Source organism: Ovis aries, chromosome 17 (genome assembly GCF_016772045.2).
Source record: "Ovis aries strain OAR_USU_Benz2616 breed Rambouillet chromosome 17, ARS-UI_Ramb_v3.0, whole genome shotgun sequence".
Lineage (NCBI taxonomy): Eukaryota > Metazoa > Chordata > Mammalia > Artiodactyla > Bovidae > Ovis > Ovis aries.
In genome coordinates this window covers 10,646,210-10,660,950 of record NC_056070.1, presented here as the reverse complement: position 1 = coordinate 10,660,950, position 14,741 = coordinate 10,646,210, and the positions used below count along the sequence as shown (strand labels likewise).

The 14,741-nt window shown below is 39.6% G+C and overlaps 1 protein-coding gene across 2 annotated transcripts in view; it reads left to right on the top strand.

Annotated features, from left to right (window-relative positions):
• The first annotated feature begins 251 nt into the window (after positions 1 to 251).
• TMEM184C (transmembrane protein 184C) overlaps positions 252 to 14,741 on the top strand; it is a 33,397-nt gene continuing 18,907 nt past the window's right edge. The window contains exons 1-5 of one of the 2 annotated variants that reach the window (XM_042234954.2): positions 849 to 942; positions 1,022 to 1,128; positions 8,698 to 8,828; positions 8,958 to 8,994; positions 9,691 to 9,896. In XM_042234954.2, coding sequence (XP_042090888.1) covers positions 1,048 to 1,128; positions 8,698 to 8,828; positions 8,958 to 8,994; positions 9,691 to 9,896 — 455 coding nt within the window. In that variant the 5' untranslated portion in view covers positions 849 to 942; positions 1,022 to 1,047. Of the gene's footprint in view, positions 943 to 1,021; positions 1,129 to 8,697; positions 8,829 to 8,957; positions 8,995 to 9,690; positions 9,897 to 14,741 lie in introns of both variants that reach the window. The other variant, XM_012097393.4, reaches the window with a different exon arrangement.

Here is a 14,741-nt window from a genome sequence, read left to right as displayed (position 1 = left end):
GTTTTCAAAAGACTTGTACAGCTTGCAGAATCTTCCTGGGCCACTAAGCCAGCCGGGACCAGCTGCACAACTTCCGAATATTTCGACTTCTTCCACACTGGTACCTAGGTACGTGCCTAGAAGCCCCGCCCCCGAAAAGTGACCAATCACAGAACTAGAAGTGTGCCGGATGGGGCGGGCCTATCTTGCGCAGTCCTCGAATCACCAACCTCAGACAGCGAGGGCGGAAACGGAAGCCCTGGTTTGGCCTTGGGTTCCGCCTTGGGGGAATGTCCCGAAAGAACAAGTGAAGAAATCCTGAGGCTGGTGGGTTGGCGTTCTCGTCTGTTATCTATCCGCGGAATCATCACTGACGCCTGCAGCCGCCGCAGGGAAGGGACACCACCACCCAAGAAAAGAGCGAGCAGGCCGGCAGCCGCGGGGCAGAAAAGAACTGAGTGCAGGGTCTTTACAGGCTGGTCCCTTTCGGCGCCGCTCCCCTTGAGGCCATGGTGCCGGCGGAGCTCTGGGCAATCCCCAGGTGAGGGCAGCGGCTCTGCCGGGGATTCCACCGCGGAAGAACTGGGTCGATGCTTTGTGGGGAAGAAAGAATGTTGCCCGCACTGCTCCCCGGTAGCCCCGTGAGCGGCCGCGTTTGTGGCAGCAGCAACAGTAAACACAGCGTGGGCCGAGGAGGCGGTTCAAGCTGCTGGTAGAGTCGCTTGTCGGCTCTTTTTCCGTAATATGCGAGACGAAAAAACAGCCCAAGAACAGGGCTCCGCGTTACCATCTACTTCGAGCTTCTTTTCCTTCCTACTCGGAGCTGATTTATGCGGAAACATGCCTTGCACTTGTACCTGGAGGAACTGGAGACAGTGGATTCGACCTTTAGCGGTGGTTCTCTACCTGTTGTCCATAGTGGTTGCGGTTCCCCTCTGCGTGTGGGAACTACAGAAACTGGAGGTAAGAGGGTCCCGCACCATCAGGCACCTACCCTTTTTTCTACCATCCTGTCCATCTAAGGTAGCCTGTTTTTACCCAGATGCTCCGGGCTTGATAGCCTGAAAAATGTCATGTAACGAACCTATAGCAGAACCGACGTCTGGCTTCTGGTTGTTCATGGTGTTTCAGAGCGTGCCACTGGTGGAGGTAGGAATGAGAAAATAAAATATATTACTATAGCAGCTTCGGAGAGCACTGTTTTGCAGGCAGTCATCCATTTCCGGAAAGTAGTAACTTTATTACTGAAATCTGATCTGTTCAAATACTGAACTTAATTAGATCTACCTTAAGGACCAGGTGTAGAATTTTATTAGCATTTAACTAGCTTCTTGAGTTGGAGAAGGCAATGGCAACCCACTCCGGTACTCTTGCGTGGAAAATCCCATGGACGGAGGAGCCTGGTAGGCTGCAGTCCATGGGGTCTCTAAGAGTCGGACACGACTGAGCGACTTCACTTTCACTTTTCACTTTCATGCATTGGAGAAGGAAATGGCATCCCACTCCAGTATTCATGCCTCGAGAATCCCAGGGACGGCGGAGCCTGGTGGGCTGCCATCTATGGAGTCGCACAGAGTCGGACACGACTGAAGCGACTTAGCAGCAGCTTCCTGAATTAAAGGATTGAGTTGGTTCGACTTTGTTCTTACTTTAAAGTTGAACTCTTAGCCAACAAAGTTTGCAGGGAAAATGCCTTGTATGTTTTTTGATGTCATATTCTTATTATGACATCAGGAAAGTACTATAAGCTGAAAGACCCCAAAGTAAATGCTTAACTAAGCACTTTGTAAAAAAGTTGAACTTTCAAGTTTGACGTTAATAAAACCCAACGGACTATTTTTACTTAGAAACAACTGTTTCACAAGAGTTATGACAAGACTCTGGCAATTTGGGGCCTTTTGTGTGGAAATATTTTTATATAATTAAACAAATTGTATTCAATATATGTTTGTTTTCTGTATGTTCACTCAGTTTTTTTGTTCACTTGCCCATACTAGCATAGTCCATATAGTTATTTTTAATGTTACTAGAATATTACACTACATTAAGTATTTCTCATCCATTAGAAATTTAGGTTATTTCCATAATTTGTCTTCCAAACTTCACGTATAGACATCTTAATACTAATAGAGATTCCTTACTTTTAAGTATTTCTCTAGAGTATTTCTTACTCTGAAATATAGGAACTATTTTAAAGATTAATTCTGTGTATCATAACCTAATTTAAGACTTCTCTTATTTGTTGGTGTCAGTGACAAATAGTCAATCTAAGAAAGAGATGGAAAATTGTATTCAAGACAAACTGAGAATTAGAGCCTGGGAGACAACCTCTCAGAGAGCTCTGAAGCACTGTCCTGAAGAGAGACAGGGGAAGCCCGTGTATGTGTGATTCTGGCTAAGGAGGCAGATGCAGTCAAGTACTCGGTAGAAGATCACTAGTCACAAGGAACAGGTGTGAATTTAGTGAGTTTCTAAGTATGAAAAGGTGCAAGAATCCAGGTTCATAAAAAATTTCTCCTGAAAACAGCCGACTGAAGGCCAGATTTGCCAGTTTTCACAGTCTGCCCCGCCCCCCTCACCCCGAATTCCTTCCAGGGTGTATTGTAGGTCAGCGCCCACAGTGGCTAGTGACTTAGTTCTCAAACAACTGGATGGGCAGTATTTATTATTTTACAGTCCTTTCCCTTTCGCTCTTAATTTAGACCAAATTTTGGGAGGCATTTTGCGACCAATTTGTCCCACGGGACTGGGAATGCTTGTTCTCAGGTCAAATGAGGATTTTCAAGTTAAGCCATTCAGTGTACTGTTACTGAACTAAGTCCTGTCAATAGTAACCAAAAGCCTCTGGGCCTCTGTCTTGTGTCCAGGAAATGGTTCCCTCTTGTTGCTTCTTCCCACAAGAAAAAGTTACACTGTCACAGTCATGGATCTTATATAACTGTATATTGGGTCAATCATTTCAAGTGGCTTAATCATTAGTTTTATCGGAGATTCGGACACATTTGGTAGTGCCAGAACCAATAACCATAAACAGGCATGAATGCAAGTAATATAGTTAGTAATATTACTGAGGTTATAAGTTAAGTATTTAAGTTTGAACTTCATTACAGCCCAACATCTCCCCATGTCTGACCACTCTTCAGCTCCAGTCACCATCTTTAAGGGGAGTGATAACGTTGGCATTGTACATAAAGCTCAGCAATGGACATGAACTTGGGCAAACTTCAGAAGATGGTGAGAGACAGGGAAGCCTGGTGTGCTGCAGTCCACGGGGTAGCGAAGAGTCAGACACGACTTGGCGACTGAACAAGTACAATAAAGCTCACCAGAGATGTCTGCGCTTACAAGTCAGGTGCTGGGTCATCATGACCCCTTTCAGAATCGAGAAAGGAATGCTGTCTTCTAAGTAGAGGCCGGAAGGAGGGAAAGTGATCTTTATGTTTGAGCAAGTACTGCTGCCGCTGGAGAGGTCTGGCTAACACAGTGCAGACCCACATTGCACCCCAGGCGGCGGGGGGAGGGGGGCGGCGGACGCCAGAAGGCAGAGAAAAAGTTCTGTGTGAAAGTGTTTCTTGTTTTGCCTTAAAGTGCAAATTTTTATTTCATCATTGATGTCAACTCTACTTTTTCTGTACCAGCTTTGAAGGAATATTTTAATCTACAATCTCCACTGCTACAATCTCCACTCATCCTGTATTGCCTGGACTATCCTGAGCACACCAGCCAAACTACCTAGTGAAAACATAAGTCACGCTGTGTGTGTCCTCGTGAAGTTTTCCAGTCACTGCTAGTCCCGGATTAAAACCCATTATGTCCCTGACTGTGACACCAAGCCCCAGCATGATCTGAACCCACCCCCACCCCATCTCATCTGACTTTCTCTCCTTAGTTCCTGAGCCTCCTCCATACTTGTTTTGCTCAAACGTGTAGGGCATGCTCCCTCCTTAGGGCCTTGGCATGTCATAATATGCCTTTCCCTAGATAGTATTTTTGTTCCTTTGTGTCCTTCAGGTTTTTACTTCAGTGTCACCCAGCTCCCCTGTTTAAAAATAACAAGTTTCTTTTCCTCAACTCTTCATATCCTCTTCCCTTCTTTATATTTCTTAGGACTCAACCAGCATCTAACACGATTTATGGTTTACTTGTTTTCTCCTTTTGCCCAAATGTCTGATACTTAATAACTGATTGTTTGAGCCCCACTGCTGCTGTATTCTGTATAGTTAGAGAGAGAAACATGGCTCCTGCTTTCCTGGAACTTAGTGATAGAGGCAAATACAACCAACACAAACAGATCAATAAATGATGTGAAGTGCTATGAGGAAATTTTAAAAGATCTAAAAAGTGAACAAGTGGGGCAGCATTGTTGCACACCTTCCAAAAACAACTCTACCGGCCTGTGGAAAATTAAGTGAAAGTGGAAAAAAGTTAGAAAGCTCTTCAAGGTGATTCAGAGGTAATGGGTGCCCAGGCTATGATGACTTACAGCCCAAGTCAGGATAGCAGAAATAGAGATGGAAAAGTGAATTTTAAGCATCATGGAAATTGAAGAAACAGAGCTTGACAGGGGATATGTTGGGGAAGAGAGGCAGTGAGAGAAAGGGGGACGTCAAGAACCACTCCGAGGTTTCAGTCTTGAACAACAAGGTAAATGGTGATGCCAGTTCCCAAGATGGAAACTCAGACTTGAGAGCACTTGAGTTCTGCTTGGGACACACAGTTCAAAGTATGTGAGAGACATTTACATGGGCTCGTCAGATCTGCATGTGCGAAGCTGCTTCAGTCGTGTCTGACTCTGTGTGACCCCATGGGCTGCAGCCTGCCAGGCTCCTCTGTCTATGGGGGTTCTCCAGGCAAGAATACTGGAGTGGGTTGCCGTGCCCTCCTCCAGAAGGCACGGTGAGAAGTGAGAAGTCTGGTGCTGCTGCGCTGTCCATTGGTCTTCACAAGCAAGGGGGTCCTTTGTGAGCCTCGTCCTGGTTTCGACGGAAGCATCGGTGGTGGTGGTGGTTTAGCTGCTAAGTTGTGTCCAACTCTTGCGATCCCCATGGACTGTAGCCTGCCAGCCTCCTCTGTCCATGGGTTTCTCCAGGCAAGAATACTGGAGTGCGTTGACACCTCCTTCTCAGGGGATCTTCCCGACCCAGAGATTGAACCTGGTCTTTTGCATTGCAGGCAGATTCTTTACCGACTGAGCTATGAGGGAAACCCTGGAGGCATCCGGGCAAAACCTAAAAATAAGTGTGGAGTGAGGAAGTGGTATCAGTATATGAAGACAGGTTTTTGTTCATTTTGTTTGTTTTGAGTATTTTTTTACTCAGGGGAATGAATGGCACAGTAGATGGAAAGGAGTGTGGATTAAGGGGCAGGCTGCTACTGTCCATGGGGCTGCAAAGAAGCGGACACGACTGAGCGACTTCACTTTCACTTCCCCTGCCATTGTGTTTTGTTGTTAAAATGTTAGAAACACTAACTACAGCATGTCCCTAAGATAAGGTATAATTTTCTTTAATCTTCATTAAAGCCCGGAAACAGGAATTATCCCCATTTTACAGATGGGAAAACTGAGACTCATAAGTGGATAAAGTGACACCGTGCTAAGTACTTATTCATCACTCATTCTCATTATTTACTGGATGAGTTTATGTCTTTAAAATGCTTCGCACTGTCCCCAGCACATAGTAGGTACTCAGTAAGCCCCGAATTACCACTGTTGTTTTAAAAATAGCACTGTTGTTATTGCTGTTTATTTGATATTTATTTGCTGTTGTTATTGTTATAGTGGGGCAGCAGTATGATAGCGTTTTTGGATAGCATTTTCATTGGGATTAGGTTCACAACTGAGCACATAAAGCAAAGTTATTTGCATCTGATTAAGCACTGGAAAAAGTAGTTGACATGTTTAGAGCCAGTATTGTATGAAAAAAAAAACTTACCTTTTAAACACTATAGTCAAAATGCTCACGCTGTGAGAAGCCAATGGGGACTGAGGTTGTAGAAAACTGGGGGTTCGGCTAGCCTGTCCCATGCCCATGAGGAATGCACTCAGGACTGGAGTGGCCAGGCCACTCTCTGCCGCCATCTGTGGCACTCTTGCTGGGCTGAGCGTGTATTAACATATATAACGGTCATGCAAGGAACATGCCCCCGGGACACCGCACTGCCCTGCTAGTCTTTTGTGTCACGAGTAGCCACTCTCTGGCAGTGCTCCCTGCTTCTCCCTGAGAAGTGAGCCCAGAAGAAGGCCGCTGGCTGAGGGACAGCTGACTCACTGCTGGATGCTGGTCTTTAATGGTTTTTTCTTTCCTCTCTGCTTTCTTCAAATTACCTTAGGAAAAAATCTACACTACTTGTCTCCTTTTTTCTGAGCCCAAAAGTGGCTGATAGTTTAATATTATTAATTACATCCTTCTACCAGTGTCTCAAGTGTGAATAATTTATTTAGAGAGAAATGTAAATTAAATGTAATAATCATTAATAATTTGTGCAGATACCTAGAGTAAGATCTTATTTTATAATATTACTTTAGTAGAACATATATCATTTTGTTACATTTTATTATAACATTACATAAACATGTATACACATATGATAGGTTCAATTTCTTAGGCATACAGCTTTTTAAATAGCTCAAAAACCAAAACAGTTCTAAGACCAGTGATTCAAATTAGTAGCATTGATGTGGATGGATGATGCTTTTCTAAACCGAAATTACCACTTGCAGTGTAAAACTGGTACTAACTCTCCCATGCAAGATTTCTAAAGTTTGGAATCACCATACTGAAATGAATCAGTTCTCGAGTTACTTGTTTTATGATCATTTGAAGAAGAACTTTCTCCTTTATAGCACACTGAGGGTGCTTGGCTTTCTTTAGTCATGAGCACATCAGTTTTCTCTCAAGTCTGCCACCAAGTCCTACCTTTTAGCACTAAAGCAGTCATGAAAACAAATGTAGGTGTTAAAAGTACTTGGCAATACTGTTCTTAATGATCACCTTATAATAAAGAAAATCTAGGGTATATTACTGTTATTGCCATCACTAAAATGAGTGGTTGTTTAATTGCTAAGTCATATCCAACTCTTTTGTGACCCCATGGACTGTGTAGCTCTCCTGTCCCCTCTGTCCTTGGGATTTCCCAGGCAAGAATACTGGAGTGAGTTGCCATTTCCTTCTCCAGGGTGTCTCCTTGACTCAGGGATCGAACACGAGTCTCCTGCATTGGCAGGCAGATTCTTTACCACTGAGCCACAGGGAAGCCCAGTACTGAATTTTAAATGAAATTGAGCCAAGCAAAAATCTCTGGAAAATTATTGCTCAGACATTCTTTTTAGAATCTGCACCTCTGCATATTCACTTTTGACTTACTGCTTTATTAATTTCCAGCATTCAGCAAGACTTTTTAATCTGCTTTTCAAGTTTTCCATACAGTTGAATGTAGAAATTCATTGTTACAAAAATACATTTGTTCTCTTACTTTGCTGCCTCTGTAATCTTTGACTCTTGATGAAAAAAAAATCTTGTTCAAAACAGCAAAAGATAGAAGTTGTGGACTTCAGTTCTATTTCCATTAACTACTCAAACTCCTCAAATACTAAAAATAAATTCCCAGCTTTTTTGCTTTAAAAAGCTAGCATTTGCTTTTTTTTTTTTTTTTAATTAAAAGGATTCACATTCAGGAGTACAAGGAATAAAATTTATTCTGGAGGGCTCCTCAGATAGAACAGGGGTTCAAATAAAATTTTTTTTTTACCAGAAAATGAGGGGACTACTTTAGCTCTGCCTTAGGATGAAGCAGTTCAAATTATATTTTTAGACACTGAGCTTTTAAAGGAAAAAAATATTGATCAGATATTGACCTTAAAAAGAAATTAGATCTTTTGAAAATGTCTTGTCCTGAGTTGATAATATTGTGTATAAGAGACATGGACGTGTGCTTGGTCGTGTCCAGCTCTGCGACCCCATGGACTGTAGCCTGCCAGGCTCCTCTGTCCATGGAATTTTCCAAGCAAGAATACTGGAGTGGGTTGCCATTTCCTCCTCCAGGGGATTCACCCTATTCAGGCATCAAGCCTGCATATCATGCACCTCCTGTACTGGCAGGCAGATTCTTTACCACTGCGCCACGTGGGAAGCCCTGTGTGCTCTTACAGGGGCAATCTGTGTTAGCATGGGTCCTCTGGACGGGTCCCTTGGACACTGGCAGTGCCTTAGCCAATGGGAGGATTAAAAGACATGATGCATGTAAAGAACTTAGCAAGGTTATCAGGCAAACAGCACTCAATAAGTGTTCTGTTCATATTTTGAGTAACAGTAAAATTTGCAGAAAACTTTGGTAAATTTTATCCCAACATAAAAGCAGAGGAATAAACCAGAAGAGTTTTAGATTTGACTTCTAGAAAATTCTAAAATTTCTATACATCCTTAATCAGAAAAATATAAAAGACCAATAACAGTCTGAGGGAAATGATATGGGATTAGTATGCTTAATCTATGCAGTGCTGTATAACTAAAGACCATATGATGAAAAATCCACCCCCTCTTTCCATAAAAGCACAAATAGGCTGTCATTGAAGAAGAAATAAAAATACCCACTAGTTATTTGGAAAATACTGAGCCTCAGTAATAAGTAAATTAAAATTTTAAAAAATACAGAAATCATATTTACCTGTTTAGCTTTAATATCAGAGAATTATACTAATATGTTCTTTGCTTCCTAAAGGTTGGAATACACACCAAGGCTTGGTTTATTGCTGGGATCTTCTTGCTGTTGACTATACCTATCTCGCTTTGGGTGATACTGCAACACTTAGTGCATTATACACAGCCTGAGCTACAGAAACCCATAATAAGGTAAGTCCTTACATGTTGGTTCTACCAGTGTTGTGTTGGCTAATCTCATAAAATGTAAGTTATATAAAATGTAAAATTTTTGTAATCATGTAAAATGTTTTAAACTTATGTTTTTTGCTTTCTAAATAGGATTCTTTGGATGGTACCCATATACAGTTTGGATAGTGTAAGTATGCTTCATTTTAACTCATTAACTAAAAACTTGTTTTATGATACTAACTATAATTAACGTAATAAAAGTAATGTTATTTGGCAGTAAGGAGTTAGGTTAATAAGTGTTTTTAATGTTAATAAAGAAGATAAAGTATAACCATAGAAAAGGCAGATGTTTTTAAATTTCAAATGAGTTGTTCTTATTCCTCTAAAGATTATAATACTTAAAATTACCTTATCATCCTTTTTATTTATTATAATTTTATTTGGACCAAAACAGAAATCTTCCCCAGTGGATCCTGGTATAGGTAATTGTTACAAATAACTGCTTTAATATGATTAAATATAAAGAAAATGTCTTTAACATCATTTTTCTATGGTCATGTCAAGAAGTTTTGGATTATATTCATATTGAAGAACTCAAGTACATAATATAACTTTTCTCTTCATATTCATTGTTTACCCCCCAACACAAATGTTTTTGTTTACCAATATGCAAGATGTTTATTGCTTTTAAAATTTCATTTCACTGATTGCCTGGTAGCCCTCATAATGATAAAATTTGGTAAGTTTGATATAAGTATGTGACAAGACAACTCAAGTTTTAAAATAGGCCTATTGCGAGTACTATGAATTGCAGTAGTAATTCCTTTTATTGTTTTTAACATCTGTTAAAACAACTGTTTTTAACATCTGTGCTTCTTCATAGTGGATAGCTTTGAAATATCCCAGCATTGCAATATATGTGGATACCTGCAGAGAATGTTATGAAGCTTATGTCATTTACAACTTCATGGGATTCCTTACCAATTATCTAACTAACCGCTATCCGAATCTGGTATTAATCATTGAAGCCAAAGATCAGCAGAAACATTTCCCTCCTTTGTGTTGCTGTCCACCATGGACTATGGGAGAGTAAGTATGTCTGGTTTTAATTCTTTAAGTTTGGTTTTACTTAAACAGATGTAAGTGTCATTTTTCTGCAGTGTGTTAAGTGCTATATGCAGGACAAAAAGTATAACACAGAGTCCCTACCCTCATGTAGTTCATAGCCAAGTTTGAATACTTAAAAAACACATTTTTATAATCCGCACATAAGAGTTAGTTTCTTTTACATTATTTACCCTAAATAGAAAACTGGTAAAGTTGTAGTTGCGGGAGGGGGGGGGGGGGGGGGGGGGGGGGGAACCTTAGAAATCATTTAATCAACATTCTTTTACGATTGGAAACCAGAGTCTGCAGAGATTAACTTCCTCAAATCACATAGCAAGTTAAAGGCAAAATCGGATCTAAGACTTGAGAAGATAGTCTAGGTGGGCAAACAGCATTGGACATGAAATAAGAGCAACAAATAGCAGTGTTTATTCTAGTTATATGTAAGTTAGTTGGCCTTGTTATTCATTCATGTAGGACAGAAAGGAAATAAAGCCTGCAAAGGTATGTTGAACCTAAGATTTCATTTACTCTATGAATGAACCACTGGATGTTTTTCAGCAGGAAACATTTGAAGACTGGCATTTTAGGAAGATTAATTTTAAAATACTATGCAGGATTCATTAGGAGAAGAGTCCAGAAGGGGAAATAAATTATGTTATTAGAATAGTTTGTTTGTGAGATAAGCTGAAAAAGAGGGGTGTGGAATTGAAATAGAAAGGAAAGATAATAAGAGAATCCAGTGGAGAATCAACAAGACTTGACTGCTGATAGATGGGGATGTAGATGGGTGGAATGACTTGGAGGATCAGTGTAGACATACGCCCTAGGGTTAGCTATGTTGCCTTTCATGCAATACAGAACCACTTAGATGACATCGGTACCAAACGAGTCTCTCCTTAACACCCTTGCAGTAACAGGGAGCTGCCTGGCTATTTGAAATAATAAATTCGTGAGGTGTTTATTTGACAGATATGTAGTGAACACCTAGTATGTGCTAGTAGATAGGTATATCATAATACATGTAACAGATGTAGAACTCATGGAACTTACAGCTTGGTTAGGAATTAAATGAAGACACAAATATATAGTTAGTTACTTCAGGAAACACTATGAAGGAAAAACAACTGGATCCTATGAAAGAGGATAGTGAGAATAACGGTTGGGGGGTGGAAGGATGTTGTACTCAACTCCAAGTACAATAAGAACAAACAGGGATTTATAACCAGAGAGATTGGGGTGGTCACTGGGTGGAAAATTACTAAGAGGAGACATCAGGGTAGGGGAATTCTCTCTAAACTGCCCTAAAAAGAATGTTACTTAAGGCAGACCAAGAAGACATCAAGAGTGACGGATGAGGAGCTGGATTCGATATCAAGGGTAATCAGATATTGGGGGGTAGGGTGAGATGATGGAGGGGCGATGGTAATAGGTGTCTTAGCAGGATTTTTTGCTTAGACTGGTTTCCCAGGCCAAGGACAGGGCCTAGCTGATGCCTAGTTGAAAAGAAGGCTAAGAGGAACCCTGCCTGTCTAAAGCTTGGTCCAGGAGAGAGATTGTCAAGTGAGAAGCCAATATAGGATGTTAAGCAAAGGGCTGATATCCAAGATTCTTTCTCAGAGATTACTGTACTCTTTGTGTACTGAACTGGAAGTGGGCATAGATGCAAGAGATTGCAGTGGTCTAGTAAATATGATGATGGTGGTGGAGGTGGCAATGGCAGCTTGGCTTTGATCAGGACTCCTCTGTTAATACAGAACCTGAGATGCGGTCCTAGCTGCCTCTTCCGGCTGGCTCATCCCAGTTAGTAGGTGGTCAGCTAAAATCCAGAACCTTTTTGAAGGCTTCAAGGCTGTAGACCAAAATTTCCCTTTTCTGTGCTTGTTCAATTTGTTTGTTCCTAACTACACAAGTAGTTACATTTATTCTTGTTTACATTTTTCTAAGCATCACTTTTATTCAGGGATAATTTTACATCAAATTTTTAATTTTTATATTTAATCACATTTTCTCTTTTTAAAAAACTGTGTTAAAAGTTCCTGAGACTCTTGAGATCCAACAGCTACTACCTGAATGGTATCAGCAGTGCATCCGTAACTATAAACGAGGTTTTCTCTCCTTTGAAGACTTCGAACCTTGCCAAAGCCATGCAGTTTGGGGATATGGCTTTAGTGACATAAACCCCTCATTCTCTGTACATACATGCAGCTTAGGTTACCAGTCTCCTCCTGTTGGATTGCTGGTGTTACATGTCTGATCATTAATCAGCCTGTTGCTGTTGAGGATAACTCAGTGTGATGCTTTGGTTTTAAGCATTAGACTGAATTTAAGATGCAAGTTTCCAGTCTTTAGATGTAAAACTGCATCTGCTTTTTAGACTGTGATTTATGTGACATATGCAGTGAGCGCAGTGAGTTTTCTTTTAATGAATGTTAGATTTTATGTATGTGAGTTTATGAGAGGAGGGGAACATTTCACCTAGTGAGTTAATGCTGTTAGGAAACAAATGTTTTCATGAAACAGTACTAACTCTTGCTGTGTATTCCCTTCCACCCTCTTGTTTTTAAAACTGAGTCATAGCCCACCATGTTGAATTTACCACACTTTGAGAAAATTCACTGTAGGGTGTATACCTTGGAGTGGATATGCTGCATCTTTGGCTTTTGTGTGATTTTGTGATAAATTATTTGCTGAAGTGACAGTACCAAGTTACTCTCCCATTACCAGTAGAAAAGATTTTATAATTACCAGCACTTCTTTATGTTTGCCTGTCAAGAGGTCATCAAGGTTTTTACTGATTAGGAGTGAGATTAAATAAGTTTTCATATGTTTATCAGCCATTTCTGTTTTCCTTCTGAGAAGTGATTATTTCTGTTCCTCATGTTTTAATGGGTTGTCTTCCATAAGGGATCTTTATAGATTAAGATACTAATTATTTAATGCATGTTAAAAATACCGTTTTCTAGTTTTTGGCATGTTTTGGCGCTTCATTGAGGATGTTTATATTGTTGAATATAGTCTTATTTCAGGCACTTTTCGTCTGGTTCAAAAAATTCTTCCTGACCCCAACATTATAAAAACAACTCTCCTGTGCTTTTCTTCTAAACATTTTACTTTTCCATTAAGACTTATAAATGTATATTGATTTCTTTTTCATATGTTATATGAAGTAGGAATGCAGTTTCACTTTATTCGATTGACTTGCTATCCTAGCACCATTCTCTCTCCTGCCTCACTGGTCTATGTTGCCATCTCTGTCATATAAAGGTTCCATATATGTGGGTCTATTTGTGATCTTCCCTTTTTCTGTTTTATTGATTAACTTTTCTATCCCAGGACCATTTCCATACATTGACTACTATATGTTATTAATAAGTCTTAAATGGGCTATTCTTAACTTGGTGCTTTTATGTATAAATTTCTGATTCAGCTTGTCGGGTTACTTGAAAAACTTTATTGGGACTTGTTGATTGGAATTGAATTCAGTCTTCAATTTATTGAATTCAGTCTTCAATTTATTGACATCTTTATGGTTATTTGAATCTTCTTATCTGTGAATATGGTCTACTTTCTGCTTACCTAGCTCTTCATTTATCTTTCAGTAAAGTATAATTTTCTCATAAAAGTCTTGTACATCTTTTCTGACTTTTTAAATGTCTTATATTTTATTTCTATTGTGAATGACATATTTTTAAAAAGTTAGTTTAATTACTACCAGTGTATAGAAAGGCTATTGGTTTTTGCATATGGAGCCTATATCCAAAAATCTTGTTAATTTTTCTTATTCTGTAGATCTTAAATTCTCTGTGTAACCAGTCACCTTCAAAAGGATTTGTTTCTAGTTTTTATACATATTTTTCTTCTCACTGTGCTGAGTACCTATAGACTTTCTTATATCATTCCTGGTTTTAAAGGGAATTCTTATAAAATCTCACATTTGAATATAATGTTTCTAAAGATGTTTTGTAGGCATCCTTTATTAGCTTAAATAAACTCTTTTTTTATCCCTAGTTAAGAGTTTTTAATCATACCTAAGTGCTGAATATCATCAAATACTTTTTCTATCCCTGTTGAGATGATCATCATTTTTTGCTTTTGACTTGTTAATATAGTGAATTAGACTAATGACTTTTCTAACATTATAATCCACTTGCATTTGAAAGACAAATTTTAAGTGGTTATGGTGTATCATCAACTTTTCTACATTATAAGTTTTGGATTGCTAATATTTTGCTTAGAATATTTACATCTTTGTTCATGAACAAAATGAAGTTATGATTTCCCTTTCTTATACTGTCACTGTCTTCATGTCCAAGTTTTACTGCCTACACAAGAGTTACTACCTTTGCTTACATATTACAGGAAGAAATGGGGTATTATATACCTTGAAAGATTTGCCCTGGACTTTTCTTTCTGGGAGGACAAGTACAGAACTATTTAGGCTTCCTGTTGTTTCTAGAACAAAAATTTTCTCAACTACACCATTTAGGAATTAGGCAGACTAAATGAAGTTTTTAAATGTATGGACATATGTTTGAACATAGACTTCATTTTAAAGCAAATGAACATGATCTTGGTTCACGTCCAAGGCAAACCATTCAATATAATAATAATTCAAGTCTATGCCCCTACCACCAATTCCGAAGAAGCTGATCAGTTGATCAGTTGAGAAGCTGATCAGTTCTGTGAAGACCTAGAAGACCTCCTAGAACTCACACCAAAAACAGATGTTCTACTCATCGTTGGGGATTGAAATGCCAAAGTAAGAAGTCAAGAGATACCTGGAGTAATAGGCAAGTTTGGCCTTGGAGAACAAAATGAAGCAGG